At 39.1% G+C, this 15,394-nt stretch overlaps 3 protein-coding genes across 3 annotated transcripts; 1 reads left to right on the top strand and 2 right to left on the bottom strand.

Moving 5' to 3' along the window:
- Positions 1-6,708: 6,708 nt before the first annotated feature.
- LOC127193025 (keratin-associated protein 13-1-like) lies at positions 6,709-7,089 on the top strand. The gene has a single exon (XM_051150377.1). The coding sequence runs from the start codon at positions 6,709-6,711 to the stop codon at positions 7,087-7,089; it is 381 nt and encodes a 126-aa protein (XP_051006334.1).
- A 3,936-nt stretch (positions 7,090-11,025) lies between these two features.
- Positions 11,026-11,553, bottom strand: LOC127193024 (keratin-associated protein 13-1-like). Its single transcript, XM_051150376.1, has one exon. It carries the CDS (start codon positions 11,551-11,553, stop codon positions 11,026-11,028), a length of 528 nt encoding a protein of 175 aa, XP_051006333.1.
- A 2,819-nt stretch (positions 11,554-14,372) lies between these two features.
- LOC127193163 (keratin-associated protein 13-1-like) lies at positions 14,373-14,916 on the bottom strand. Its single transcript, XM_051150489.1, has one exon. It carries the CDS (start codon positions 14,914-14,916, stop codon positions 14,392-14,394), a length of 525 nt encoding a protein of 174 aa, XP_051006446.1. The 3' UTR covers positions 14,373-14,391.
- Positions 14,917-15,394: the final 478 nt, after the last annotated feature.

Here is a 15,394-nt window from a genome sequence, read left to right as displayed (position 1 = left end):
TACAAATACACAGTTCAATAATTTCTCTGTAATTACAGTTGCATTTGAATAGTTTTTTGTACAGTATATTTATGGGTGCTATAGCAAAAGGCAATGAGCCACAGATGTCAGTATTACCATGACAGTTTTATATTAATACTTACTCTGTCATATCTGGGAGCATCCCTCCTCTTCCTTTTGACTTATTTTTATGTGTTTTGTCATAAAATGTGAGGAATACATCCTTGCTTTTCACTGTGTAAAATGAGTGTAATATGCTTTCTATGTATTAATGAACTAGAAACATCATTTAGGGTTTCACTTAAAACCTTATGAAGGTTATACTTGCTTTCATTGCAAGTTTTCTATAATTATGCTATGTAGGCAATACAGAATTACCTATGTGTTTCATCCTCTACTTGCAAGAGTGTACTATAAACCAAGAAAAAACATGAATATAAAAGAGAGAGGTGCAATGGTTAAATTTATGGTGATGGCAAAGGACAGAAATGAGATAGCCTCATGTATGCTGGAAGTTTGGACCATTGTAAAAATGCAAGGTTCAGGAATCTTTGCAGAAAAGGAGGTGGAAAATTATTAGAGCTGGAGGGAATGGATGATTCTGTGGAAACATAATCTTCAGATTTAACAGGACTGAGGCACATGAGTTCACAGAGAATGGAGAAGTCATAAGACCTACATAGGTCCAAGCCAGACAGGGTCCAGCACCAACAGGGAGAAATAAACATAGGCTTCCATTCCTAACTGAGAAGCTATTTGCAGTGGATACCCACTAGGAAAGGGAAAATCAGTTCTCTTTAATGGAGTACTACTGGTTATATCAAGCACATTCCAAGGCAGAACCCAAAATCAGGAATAATGGGCCAACACCCAACCAATTCCATGCTTTTCTGTGGGCTTTTGGTTTCATTTTGTTTTATTTTTGTGTTCTTTTGTCTTATTAGTTTTGTTTTTATTTTTTGTTTATTGGTTTGAGTGAAAACAGCAGACAGGTAATACAAGCAGGCACACACACACACAGAGCAAGAGAGAGGGAGAGAGAGAAAGAGAAAACATGAAGTTCCTTTGGCAGGCACTTAGGGAGTGGGTTCTGGGAGGAGTTGGGAAAGGGGAAAACACGACCAAATATGCTGTATAAATAAAGTGTATGAAATATGTTAAATAAAAAGCAGCAATAAATAAATAAAATGTAGTCAAAGTATCAAATATGGGATATCAAAATATGGGACCATGAAACACACAATCAGTGTTACCAGAGTATCTGCCATGTGGCCTGAGGAGGCAATGTGGGTGCATCTGTGTTGGGCAACATTGAGAATTCACACCTCTCCTCTTGAGTAAGACCTTAGAGGATTACTCCTTGGTCTCTTCTCAATGGACTCTGTGTTAAAAGACTACTAATGAATTGTTGTGTACCCACAGATGGATGCATCTCAAGCATCATCCAAGAAGCTTTGATTTGGAGATATGGTGGCTAACACAAAGGCCAACAACCATTCCAGGTAGAGAAAATAAAGGTGGCAGGATGTCCAACTTTAAATCAGACATCTTTGGCACAGTTCTGCAGGCATTGTCGGAGAGGGTGCTGAATGACTGGTAAGAGCCATAGGCAGTAGAACTACAAGGAAATGGCGGTTTTACAGAGATTCCAGGGCTTTTGCACGTAGGAATGCAGAACAGTTATGATAGCACAAGCACCACGTGAAAGCTCCTGTTAGATCAAATCGCAGCATGGATGGGAGAGGGGGACATGGAATACCCACTACCCCGATCTGAGGACCTATTGGCAGCTGATAGCTACTGTAAAAGAGACTGTAAGTTTTCTTAAGCAGGTCAAGTACTCTCCAGTAAAAGGCCTCACATGTAAGAATGTATGGACAGCACAAATTGGACTTGATGGATTAATGAAGAGATAAAACACTAAATAGATTGGGCAGAAATGGGGACATGGAGAATTTGGGGGATGTTGAATACTATCAAAGCACATTGTATGAAATTTTCAAAGAACTAATACAAATGGGAAAAAGATTTCTTCCTAAGATGTCATCAAATATTTTTCTATTAGCCTATCATTTAGTGTAACAGTTAACAACATATATTTGAAATGAATTAGATTATTCCCTTTTAGCTCTTTGCCTAAATCTGAGTTTGTTTTCATTCTTTCATATGAGGCTAATGAGATAGATACAAAAGGTTAAATCTATTCAAATGAAGTAATTTACAGAATAGGAGCTATTTTTTTTTTTTTTTTTTTTTTTTTTTTAGATTACATGGCTCGGGAAAGTATATGTTATTGAAATGCCTTTAATAATTCAACTTGTGTTATTATTTAGTCTACAAAAAAAGAGGTTCGAACATTTTGTGAGGCTTCTTTCTGCCTACAATGGTTAAAAATACCCATATTTCTCTCATATTTCCTAGCAATGAATGAATATCATATGTTTCACATTACCTTGTTCTATGTAGCATTCTGCCATAGATGATCCATGTCAGGGCCACAGCACAGTATGTTTTGATTTTGGTAGGTTCAACACCTTGGATAACCTACATTTATTCATATACATACATACATACATACATACATACATACATACATACACACACATATACATATATACATACATACACACACACACACACACACACACATATATATATATATATATATATATATATATATATATATATATATATATATATATATATATACACTCATATAAGTTTCTGTTGATCTCCTTCTATTCTTCCTCCCTCATAAGAGCATGGGAAAGCAGGGTATTGCATATCATCAACCACAAAAAGATAAAGCTTTCCCCTGGGGGCACAACCCTGAGATCTACACTTTCCTGGGTGACTCTAAACATCCCTGAAAGTGCTTGGAATTTAGAATTTCAATTGTACTTTATAAAAGCAACTCCAAAATGTACTTCCTCATCTTTATTTTAAAAACAGATTTTTCCTCTTTAATCTTCTTTTATGTATTTTTTCTATTAAATGATATCAGATTTATAAATGTTCGCCCAATAAAGGTAACTGAGTCTATGAGTTTTACTGTAATTTGTGATTCAGACTAAGACTGATGACAAAAACACTCTTCTCTACTTCTTATGTACACTGGAGAGGAAGCACTTGGCTAAGACCTCAACCTGGGAAGGAGGCAGGAAAGGTCACATGCATGTGAGATAGAAAGAGCTGGGCTTTAAAGTGAGTCAAGGCTCACTTCTTTCTTGGCTGAAAATCGACACTCTGATACTAATCTTAGATCATTTGATGTCTATGTAAAGGCCTCACCTTAAAACTATATAATATCTCATTGATGATGTTTATATTTTAGTTGCACCCTAATTCTTTGTACTTCAATGTCAAGCAGCTTTTACTACTGACTAGCCCAGTCTGCAGATGTATATGACAATCTTCCTAGAATTGAATACCACCAATAACTAATGTGACAAAAACAGAATCATGTGTCCTCAAATCCATTTGGATCTTTATTTAAGCCTCTTAAAATAATAAACAAAACCCCATAAAATAATAAAGTGCACATATATGGAGATCCCAGGTGCACACATTTATGAGAATACATTTTTCATTTTAAACTGCTCTTAGATGAAATGCAAATAGCACATATCCATATCTATTGAACAAATAGTAAGGTAGAGCTTGCCAGTAGCCAAAGTATCAGAATCTTGAAGAAGTTGAAAATGAATGGGTCTGTAAAGGAAAGATTAAAATTATCAGTAGGGTAATCAAGAAAACACTAGTTGCAAGCACAGAGACCTGACAGGAGCTAGCAGACAAGTAGTTTGGGTAGAAGATTCTGGACCTATATGTCAGGGAAGAAAAGCCATACAGTCTGTGAATCAGATCTGAAGCCACTGGATCCACAGCCCCCTGAGTAGCAGCTTCTAGATCCATAGCCCAGGGAATGGCAGCTGCTGGACCCAAAGCCCAGAGACCCAGCATATGTTCCCTGGCAGGGACTGCAGGGTGTGCAGCTCCTGGGGTAGTAGCAGGACATCTGGCACGGGCTGGACACCACACAGGACCTCTGGCAGCTGCTGGGCTCAATGCATACACTTAGGCATTTATACATACATATATGTATATATTTGTATGCATCCATATACATATACATACACATGTGTATACATGCATACAAAATGAATACATTTACACACATATACATGAAATATATACATATATGAAATATATTTATACATATAAGAGATTGATTATGAGGGATATGCTTACTTTCTTGGTATAAAATGAGAATAATCTTTCTTCTTTTTAAAGAATTTGAAGCCTTAAATTGGGTTCTGAATGAAATGTACTGAACATTAACATATTGTCCCCATTCTTTCTAATTTTCCATAGTTTAGAATGAAGATTACGTTGTAGCATGTGGTTCATCTCCAATAGCAGACAATAAAGCCAAGGAAACTTAGTTGGGAATGAAGCTCAGTAGAGAAACAAAGCTAGGTAGTATGTATACATGTTCACAAGGTGCAGAACTAAGATAAAATCACAAGTCTTAACATCGTGCCTTTATAAATGAATAAAAAGATAAATCCATAAAAGATGACAGGAAAAAAGATACTTTAGACTCTGTGTGTCTGACACAAACACAACGTTTTGCGGAGTAACTTGAAGCTGCCCCCTGCATCTGCACAGGTATCTTATCAGGAACCTTTTCTCTTTCTCCTTAGCAAAGATTTTGGAAAAGAAAAATAAACCTGAGCAAAGTCTGAATATATCATATCACACTTACCTTGCTTGAAAATAAGATCTGGTTCTTCTGGATAACAAATCTTGAGAAAGTATGATATTTTGGTAAATAATATGGTATAAAGTGTTAAGATGATCACTCCAAGGAATGGCTGAGGGGAAGGTCTTTATTATAGATATGAGGGAGGGTACAGCCAGAGGTATCTGGAAGAGTCCGGACTGGGTGAGATAAAACAGTAGACTGATCATGACCAGCTGACTGGATATGGCTATGAGAGGAAAGAGAGAGCCAGGAAGTGAGAGGGGAAGAAAAAGAGATGGCCATGAGAGAGATGCAAGAGAGAGAGGATGAAAAGGGGACATAGTCGATATAGGAAGGTTATAAGGGGATGAAAACTAGGTTGAGGGAACCCCATGAGCTAGAGAAGTTTAGGGTATGGGGTGCATGGGAAGAGACTGGGTGCCAGCAAGGACTGTGAAGTGTGTAACAGGAACTTGTGAGAGAGTTGAGGGGGCCTGGAGGCCAGCATGCACTTTGGTAAGCTGATGGGCACCACAGACAGCTGTTTGTCCCTTTTGTCAGTGATAAGGAAATGAGTCCTTGGGGAGAGGGGAACAGGCTTCCTGCGGAATGCTTGGTTTTGCCTAACTGCCAGTATTTGGACCCAACAAATATAAATTGAGAAGTCTATGAAGAATTTGTGGCCTTGAAAAATGCTGAAGTGAGTATTATTTCCAAATGATTTGCGTTATTCTACCATTCAGGGTAGGAATAAAGAAATATGAAATATACATATGCAAACCATGTTGGCAAGTACAGTTTTTCTTAGCTTGTCAATCACTGTCTTCACTACTTCTGTGACATTAATTTTGAGGGCTTGTTTTATTGACTTTAAATTATAACTAGAAGAAGTAAAGGCTTTTGCTTTTAGTGTTTTTCTTTTCTATTGAAATAGGTACAAGATAGTGTCTCGGCATTAGGTTGAATGATTAAAATAAATAAAAAGTTACTCATCAAATCTATACAACAGCAGGTCTTGTCACTTGATAGCAGTAACTGATGGTCTATAAAGCAGGCTTTTCATGTGAGTTTGTGCTTTTAGGAAGCATAGATGGCTGTGTATGGAGGGACTAAGAATGGGCTTAGCAGACATTATTTATATAGAGGTTATGCACACTTTCTAAAATTAATCTCCTAGATTTTAAAAATACACAACTGAAATAATTTTACTGCCAAACCCACCTGACATGCTCAAGAGAAAATACTCATCCTAAGTCTCTGATATCTACCAACCATGTATTTATTTTCAAAGCAGTATGAACAAGGTTTGATACCAATTTATCCTGCATTTTTTGTCGTCTAGGTTTTTTCTGAAGAATATTATGAGAGAGAGAGTGTATCTATTAACTCTGTTTTTTTTTTTTTTTTTTTTTCTCTATTTAGGTTCAGTAGTTTTCCTTGACTTATTTTGTACCTTTGCTACTGGAGGTAAAACAGCATGGTAATACTCTGTAATGCACACAGAAAAATATTGGAAAATGAGGAATCACTCTGAGAAGTATAGTTTTTAGTAGATTCCCTAGGGAACACAAAGCAAGATGTCTCCACTTCAGTGAAGAAGTGATGACATTGCTATCGTAACACTGTAGAGGAAAATGCCAGTAACCATGCCAAGAAGAAAAGGAGGACTTTTTCTGGACATGATGAAGTAACTGTCAGTGTAGAAATCTAGAAGTAGCCCATGGCCTTTTCTATATCAAGAAAGTTACAACACACATAAATATACTGTACAGAAAACTGTTCAAATGTTACCACAATTACCAAGAAAGTGCTGCATCCCACATTAAACCAGAAAGCACACAAATATGGCAAGGATGAAAAGGTTGGACACCACACCTAATTAGGATAAGTGCCCCAATCTACAAGATGTCCTTATAATTCAGAATATTTTCAGTTAAACTCAACTGAGTTCAAATCTCAACATGGCCTACAGCTGCTGCTCTGGAAACGTCTCACGCTCCTTTAGGCGCTGCCTGCCCTCCTCAGGCTCCTCCTGTGGCTCTTCCTACCCCAGCAACCTGGTCTACACCACTTCTAGCTGCTCTCCCAGCACCTGCCAGCTGGACTCCTCTTTGAACAGTGGCTATCAGGAGACCTGCATTGAGCCCAGCAGCTGCCAGAGGTCCTGTGTGGTGTCCAGGCCCTGCCAGATGTCCTGCTACTATCCCAGGCATTCATATCTCAGCAATTACTGGTCACCCAACCAATGCCGATCTCTGGGCTTTGCATTGAGCAGCTGCCCCTTGCTGGGCTATGGATTTGCATGCTGTTGCTCAGCATATCGTGCAGCTTCAGATCTCTGAATTGTGGAGTTTCCACCTTCCTTTCCATGTGTTGTGGCTCTTAATTCTGCCCACCTGCCCACCTGGCAGGTAGTATCTACTGTTCTTCTTGCTAGAGACCACTCTTTGGTATTGGATCTGTGAAGTCAACTGTTCGCTTCCTATATCCTTTGCTTATCATAGTCTTTTGTCCTGTCGCTTTTGTTTTCATGTTCTACCTTCATCTCTTCATTCTGTCGTTAATGACTCCTTTCCCTCTCAAGTTCGATTAATGTGTAACTCCCAATTACGCGTTGCTGACTGCACTCTTTAAATATACATACACTATTTGGTTTCCTTCCAAGAGCATTTGAAAGTGAAATGTTTAATCCAATAAACTGACACAAGTTGACACCTCAGGATATTGCTCTGATTCCTATTATGTTGTTTTAATGTCTGAATTTACACATTCAGGAGACAATAAAGATGGACATATTTTTTAAATTGGATTTTGGTACCAAAGTAACAAGTTATTTGTCATTGGGTATGTTCTTTTTGAAGGAGACGTTTATAATAGGAGGATTGCCATTTCTATTGTAAAGATAATTGCACGAGATTTTAAAATATGAAATTTGCTGATCCAGGAAAATGGAATCATTAATATGTGAATAGAAATTTCTACATCAAGAATAAGGTATAAAATTTATTGTGTTATATATAGATAGAGACAAGAAAATTTATATCTAGTATGTGAAAAGAGGTTCTTAGCCAACTGAAAAGTCAGCAAGAGAAGGTTCTTAATAATGTTGATTGCCTCAGCTCCTGGTGTGGGCACCATTTCTGAGCCTTTCTTTGAAAAATATGTAAGGGGAGAATACTGATCTTAGGTGGGAAAAACCTGGTTCAAGAGCTCTTATGAGATCCCAGAGCTCCTTTAAGACTCTATAGGAAGTTGGTCTAATGTATTTTGATGCTAATTATTGCTTGCTGTCTATGTGACCCACTTGTACCCTGTCTAAGAGCCTAACCTGTTTGACCAATAAAAGGCCATCACACCTGGGCAGGGCAAATGTGATAGGTGTGGCTAAGGTTCCAGGGCTTGGGAAGGGAGGGAGAATCTCAGGCAGAAGAGAGACCAGAGGAGAAGAGAGAAGAAGGCTGTGCCATCATGGGTTAGGTGGAGGAGAATCACGTGGCTGGCGTGGAAGAGATTTGGCCCAGATGATGACAATTAGCAAGTATTTTGGATTATAGATGGGAAGTAGCTTGATAGAAATTATTAGAATCAGATAGCATGGAATTGGGACAGGTATACCATACCTGCTCCACTATGGGAAGTAGTTTAGGGGATTAATATCTGCCCTGCCCCAGGTAAACTAAGTCTATTTTAAAATATAACAGATGTTTGTGTCTTGATTGATTGTTAGCAGGTTAGAAAATACTACTGTAATAATAACTGTAGGCCTAATAATAAATGTTATTAGGCCATACTGGTAAATTAACCGCAACAAGATTCAGCTTCAATCAAGTTACAAATGATGTAACTTTTTTAGTATCTTTTATTCTTTTGACTTAAATAGAGTCTAAAGCCAAGTTGAAGTTAAAGATGAAGACATGAACCCAGGACTTGGAGTATTTTCTCTTTCCCGAGAGGTAACTCTGTGATACTGGCCTTCAGAGTACCAGCAACTATGGAAGCTGCTAAGGGAGGGAGAAATGCTATAGACACACTCAGCTGTGACACCTATAAGTTACAATTACCAGAACAGCAAGATGCCACTGAGACGGGCAATAGCGGCATCCAAGTCCTTATGAGAACCACAGCAGTCTAATTGGATGCAAGGCCCAGTACACAGAAGGGAAAGCCTGGGATTGGTGAGGACATGAATGTTACAGAAGAACTTTCTACTGCCATGAGTTAATCCAATAGGATTCCTGACTTCATTCTAAAACCTTAGAGTAACCTCCAGCTAAGTGTACTTCTCACACCCCTTGAACAAAGCTTCTCACTGCAACAGACAGAGACCATTGCAGAAGAACACAATAAGTCAAAACTCAGAGGATAACTGACTGCTGGGTGACCAGACTTAATGAGCACGTCTCCAGCACACCTCTTGCTACAAAGGCTCAAGAAATATCACAGACAAAGAACTAAAATATTGCAAGAGACAGAGGGATAGGAATCTTCTCTTAGATCCTGTCCTCTTGAAAACACAGGGAAGCTAAGTCTGTCATACTTCAACAGTAATGTTCACTAAATGGGAACTAAAAATGGAATCTAATAGACATGCTATTGTGAAAAGGAAAAGTTTTATGGGACCCAATCTCAGACAAAGAAGTACAGGCAAATAAGTGATGCTGAGAGATGGATAGTTATTCCCTGGTGATGAGATCCCCAACTGGCTATCCAATACCAAGTGGTGAGTCCTGAGATTATATAAATACAAGCAATATTAAATAGACAAGGCATGTGGTATTTATATATTTATGCATTTAGACACACGTGTAACAATAATAAGGTATACAAGGTCATGGCTTTGAGTAAGAGCTAAGGATTGGGACATGGCAGGGCTTAAAGACAGAAAAAGGTGTAAATATATTTTAATTAGAAATTAAATGTATAGATTTTTAAAATCTAATGAAATAAATACAACTGGCTAGGAAATACTTTAAAATGCACCCAGTGTGAACTGGTGTGATGGTCCAGTAGTTAAGGAGAATTTGCTCATCTCGTAGATGATCCAGGTTCCATTTTCAGATCCCACGTGGCTTCTGACAACTATCAGTCTCTCTGAGAGTCTCTTCTGTCATCTTTGTGCTCCAGACACTTAGGTAGAGCACATACATATGTGTAGGCAAACATTTATCCATAGACATAGCCCAATGCACTATATACCTTATTCTTGATTGTGGAATTTTTCATTCAAACCTAATTATTTTCTTTCTGTGGACTAACAGGCATAAACATTTTCAAACTGTCCCCTGGGAATCCTTGGAATATTGCATTCCAGTTTTTCCTTATAAAATCACTTAAATACACACATTCCCAAAAGCCTTTTTTTTTTCTTCAAACCTTTTTAACCTTTAATTCCCATGGTACCTGTAATGCCTCCCTTCTCAGATGTTGCTTTATATAAACAGCATCCGGTTGTGTAGCTTCAAGTATTCCTAGGTACACTGCTCTTGTCTTGATTGATGTTGAGTCTGGAAGGACCATCAAGTCATCCACGCTCCTTAAGAGCACAGCTCACTGGGTTTTCCAAGCCCCGCTTTGGAACTAGATGCAGGAATGATGCCCCAAACTTGAAAAATATGGATACCAGCATTAGCCCTGTAACCATACTGGGATCTGTCTAAAACTCCGTTTCTTGTCTGAAAATCTATATTCAAATTCTAGAGGAAGATAAAGGTTTGCCTGTGTACAAACTTCACCATATGACCTATATAATATTATATTCTTGGCATTTACATTTTTAGTTGTCATGTTAATGATTTTAACTTGAGGCATCCATGGGAATTCATGTCTTTTAATCTCCAGCCATTCTCACTGCAGTTTGAACACTGTTTGCAGATGTCCATGAACATCCTTCCAGAATTAAATATTCCCACTAATACTTCCCCATGTACAAAAAATGAGTACTCACATCGAGACAGATACTCGGGCTGATTACTATTTAAGACTTCCAAATGCTTAATTGAAAACACCAGAAGCAAAATGGTGTCAGATTAGACAAATCAAATTTATTCGATTAAAAATTTCACTTTTCAGATACTCTTGGATGGAAGCCAAATACATATACGAGAGTACAAGCATGGAGGCCTATTTTAGAGCTGCCCTTAATCCAGGAACCTGGCAAAAATTGAGGATGAAAGAAATATCTGAGAGATGGTTGAAAAGGCAACGGTAGAGAGAAAGGGTGAGGATAACAGCAGAAGGGCACATAGACTATGACTTAGATATTCCAGGACTACAAAGATTTAACAGTTCAATCCAAAAAGGCCTGATCCACAGGGTGATGTGTAGCCAGAGGGATGAACTGTAGAAGAAGCTAAGTATGCTGGGTACCAGAACCGGGACCCATAACTCAGGGAAGGGAAGCCACACACTCCACAATTCAGAGATCTGAAGGCACTGGATCCACAGCCCCCCGAGTAGCAGCTTCTAGATCCATAGCCCAGGGAACGGCAGCTGCTGGACCCAAAGCCCAGAGACCCAGCATATGTTCCCTGGCAGGGACTGCAGGGTGTGCAGCTCCTGGGGTAGTAGCAGGACATCTGGCAGGGGCTGGACACCACACAGGACCTCTGGCAGCTGCTGGGCTCAATGCAGGTCTCCTGACAGCCACTGTTCAGAGAGGAGTCCAGCTGGCAGGTGCTGGGAGAGCAGCTGGAAGTGGTGTAGACCAGGTTGCTGGGGTAGGAAGAGCCACAGGAGGAGCCTGAGGAGGGCAGGCAGTGCCTAAGGGAGCATGAGGAGAAGTTTCTAGAGCAGCAACTATAGGCCATGTTGAGAGGAGATGTGAGCTCAGCTCTGTGTAACAAAGAAAGTCTGGGTTTGAATGTCACTCTCTGGTGAGCTGGGCTTATATACTCTCAGCAGCAGGTGTGGTACCCAGCTGTGTCATCCTTGATACATTGAGTGCTTCCTGGTTTACACATGTGCAGTTGTCTGTGAATAGTTTTCTAAATAGTGTATTTAAGGGTGTTGGAATTTTCTTACAGCTATAACAATGAGCTACTGTGTCATATATGCTATGACTATTTTATACTGATGCCTATTCATTGAGTCCAGAAAAAAATCCATCCTCTGCTGGCTTCATTTTTATGTGTTTGTCCAAATGTTCTGAAAAACACAGGTTTCTTCCATAGGGGTAGATGTTAGGTATTTGTTCTTTTTTTATTTGTTTTTGTTGTTGTTAATGAATGGGGTGCATCACTCTTGCTTCCCTTTGAAGCCTTACCTGTTGATATCTTTTCTCATTTTCCAACATGATTCTTTGTGAATTCATAGTATTTCCCATGTACTTCACCTCTAGATAGGGCAGAGTATGAGAAAAATAAATTGAATGAGATTAAAGGTAAAGGGAGGGAGAAAACACAATGATTAAATGTCTGGTGATTTCAAAGACAGGACTGATGCTGAGTCAGGAGTGTAGGGTATGTCTGGCCTTTAGTAATGGAAGCAATGAAATGGGAGGAAACCATTTCGTGTCCTGTGTATCTGACATGGCCTGAGGTGACACCAGATTGTCATCTGAAGTGGGCTAGTCACCTTTAACTCTTCAAGGAACAGAAGGCCCAGTTGACTATTTCCTTCCATACTGTGGGACCTGTAAAAGCTTGGTTCACATGAAGTGATCCCACTCAATTATCATATATTATAATGTTTAAATGTATTATGGAAACTGATTTTTTTATGTCCCTTTAAGCTTTATTCCTAAATCTGATTTATTTATTTTTAATCTGCAATACATTTTGACCATGTTCCATCTCCTTTCCCAAATCCCCCCAGATTTTCTCCACCTCTGCTCCAACCAGACTGCACACTGCTTATCATTATCTCCCCAAATCAAAACACAGTAAGTGGAAATCAAAACAAACAAAAGAAGCTGATGAAATAGATGTAATAAATTAAATCATTTTGTGTGAAATGATTTCTCTGGAGAGCAGAAACACCAAAATTTAGCTACTATAGGATACACTCATACACACACACACACACACACACACACACACACACGCACACACACACACACTCACATCTACTAATACACACACACACACACACACACACACACACACACACACACACACACACACACACACACACACACAACTCAATGAATAACAAGGAACTATGTTCCCTGCATTCACATTATACCAGGATTTGATCTAAAACATTGGCTAGATTCAAACTCACTTTGTATTTTATTTATCTCCTTTCTGGAAGGGTAAAAATAAAACAACAACTTTGTTTCTTACTTGTCTAATGATTAAATGAGAATTATTTGCATAGCATTACTTTGATCTAGATAGCATATTCACAGATGATCACAGACAAGACAAGTCATAGCACACATTATTATGGGAGATTACATAACCTCTATAACCAGCATCTCATCTGAAATGTTCTTAATACACCTTGGGCACTTACCTGTTTATCTAAAATGTTACACAGAAAGGATCTACTGTCATTTCTCCCCTTAACAGTTATGAGAATCTGAGAAAGTATGAACTTTAGCCATTCGAAGATAGAAGGGGGGAAATGTCTTTCCCTGTATAGACACAGGAGCGGAAAATCTCAAGACTCTTTAAAAATGCCTTGGAAGTCTCTAGAGTATTGGATACCAGCAGTTCATTTTTAAGACACCAAAATGCATACTTGTGATTGTTTTTTTTATTTGTGCCATTAAATGCTCATCATTTTTGCAATCTTCTGTCTTCTTTAAGATACTATGTCACATCAATAGACTGAAACTCTAAGTTCGACTATCTTTGAGATGCAGAGGAAGCCTAGTGAATAAAACCCCTTCATAGAAACAATGCTCTTCTGTTGATTGAAGTTGAGCTTGGGAGGTGTCAGGAGGTTTGCAGCACTTCCTGTAACACCATCATTGCCATTGCCCTTACATATGTATGTGGGTGAGGTGCACCAGTCATTAGCCAACCACAGGAGGCAGGAAAACTAGCAACAAGTAGATGTCTTTCCTTAGAATTGTTCAAAGCTACTTTTTCCTGACTGACAATATACATTCAGACACTAGACTCAAGTTTTTGCCCATGTACAAACTTAAATCCTGTCAATTATGCAGTATCTTATTTTTAGTGTTTGCATTTTTAGTTTACATTCTAAGTGCTCTGTTTTATACCTCACTAGAAATTCATGTACATTTATCACAGGAAATTCTACTAGTTGATCCTGGTGTTTGGACATGAGTGACAATCTTCATAGAATTGACAATCGCCAATGAAGAAAACTAAACTAATGCAAAATTGCATGTTCCTGAGGCCAGTCAGATAATCATAGTGATCTCCAGTTTTCCAAACCATAAGTGCAAAAACTATGAGTGAAGCAATAATAATATAAACAATTCATGGACATATCAGTTTGCAAAAGTTTATTAGATGTAGTTATTCATTTTTCATATGTTCTTGGGTAGAAAGCAAGTAGCATATATATCAACAGTACACAGAGTAGAGCATACTTTTGCATTACACAATAGTCTCAGAATCTGCTGGAATTTGGATAATAAAGAAACTTAAAGAAGGATGACAGCATATCAGTAGGTGATAAACAGGGAAAACACAGCTTGAGCATAGACTGACATAGGAGAGCATACAGACTTAACAGTTGTATCCATAGAAGCCTGATCCACAGACTGGTCTGTAACAAGGTTGGCAGGAACGAGAAACGGAATAGCTTGGGTAATAATATCTGGATGCATAACTCAGGGAAGGGAAGCCATAAACTCCACAATTCAGAGATCTGAAGCCACTGGATCCATAGCCACCTGAGTAGCAGCTTCTAGATCCATAGCCCAGGGAACGGCAGCTGCTGGACCCAAAGCCCAGAGACCCAGCATATGTGCCCTGGCAGGGACTGCAGGGTGTGCAGCTCCTGGGGTAGTAGCAGGACATCTGGCAGGGGCTGGACACCACACAGGACCTCTGGCAGCTGTTGGGCTCAATGCAGGTCTCCTGACAGCCACTGTTCAGAGAGGAGTCCAGCTGGCAGGTGCTGGGAGAGCAGCTGGAAGTGGTGTAGACCAGGTTGCTGGGGTAGGAAGAGCCACAGGAGGAGCCTGAGGAGGGCAGGCAGCGCCTAAAGGAGCGTGAGGAGTAGTTTCCAGAGCAGCAGCTGTAGGACATGTTGAAAGGAGATGTGAGTTCGGCTCTGTGTAACAAGGAGAGTCTGGGTTTGAATGTCACTGTGTGGTGAGCTGGGTTTATATACTCTCAGCAGCAGGTGTGGTCCCCATCAGTGTATCCTTGATGCACATGGGTGATTCCTGGTTTACAAATGTGCAGTTGTTTGTGAGTAATTTTCTGAACAGTGTATTTAGGGTGTTGGAATTTTCTTATAGCTATGACAATGAGCTACTGATGTCATGGATGCTATGACTGTTTTATACTGATGCTTATACATTGTGTCCAGGAAAAATCTACTTTTCTCTTGGCTTCATTTTTATGTGTTTGTCCAAATATTCTGAAAAAGACAGGTTCTTCCATAGGGGTAGATGGGAGGTATTAGCTCTTTTTTGGCCCCTTAATGAATGGAGTGCATCACTCTCAGTTCCCTTTGAAACCTTACCTGTTGATATCTTTTCTCATTTTCCAGTATGATTCT

This window comes from Acomys russatus, chromosome 8 (genome assembly GCF_903995435.1).
Source record: "Acomys russatus chromosome 8, mAcoRus1.1, whole genome shotgun sequence".
In the NCBI taxonomy this organism is placed as follows: domain Eukaryota; kingdom Metazoa; phylum Chordata; class Mammalia; order Rodentia; family Muridae; genus Acomys; species Acomys russatus.
The sequence above is the reverse complement of the archived record's forward strand: the minus strand, read 5'-3'. Positions and strand labels throughout refer to the sequence as shown.

Excerpts from the sequence above, each read along its gene's own strand:
- LOC127193025 (XM_051150377.1), top strand. The coding sequence starts at position 6,709 with ATGGCCTACAGCTGCTGCTCTGGAAACGTCTCACGCTCCTTTAGGCGC.
- LOC127193024 (XM_051150376.1), bottom strand. The coding sequence starts at position 11,553 with ATGGCCTATAGTTGCTGCTCTAGAAACTTCTCCTCATGCTCCCTTAGG.
- LOC127193163 (XM_051150489.1), bottom strand. The coding sequence starts at position 14,916 with ATGTCCTACAGCTGCTGCTCTGGAAACTACTCCTCACGCTCCTTTAGG.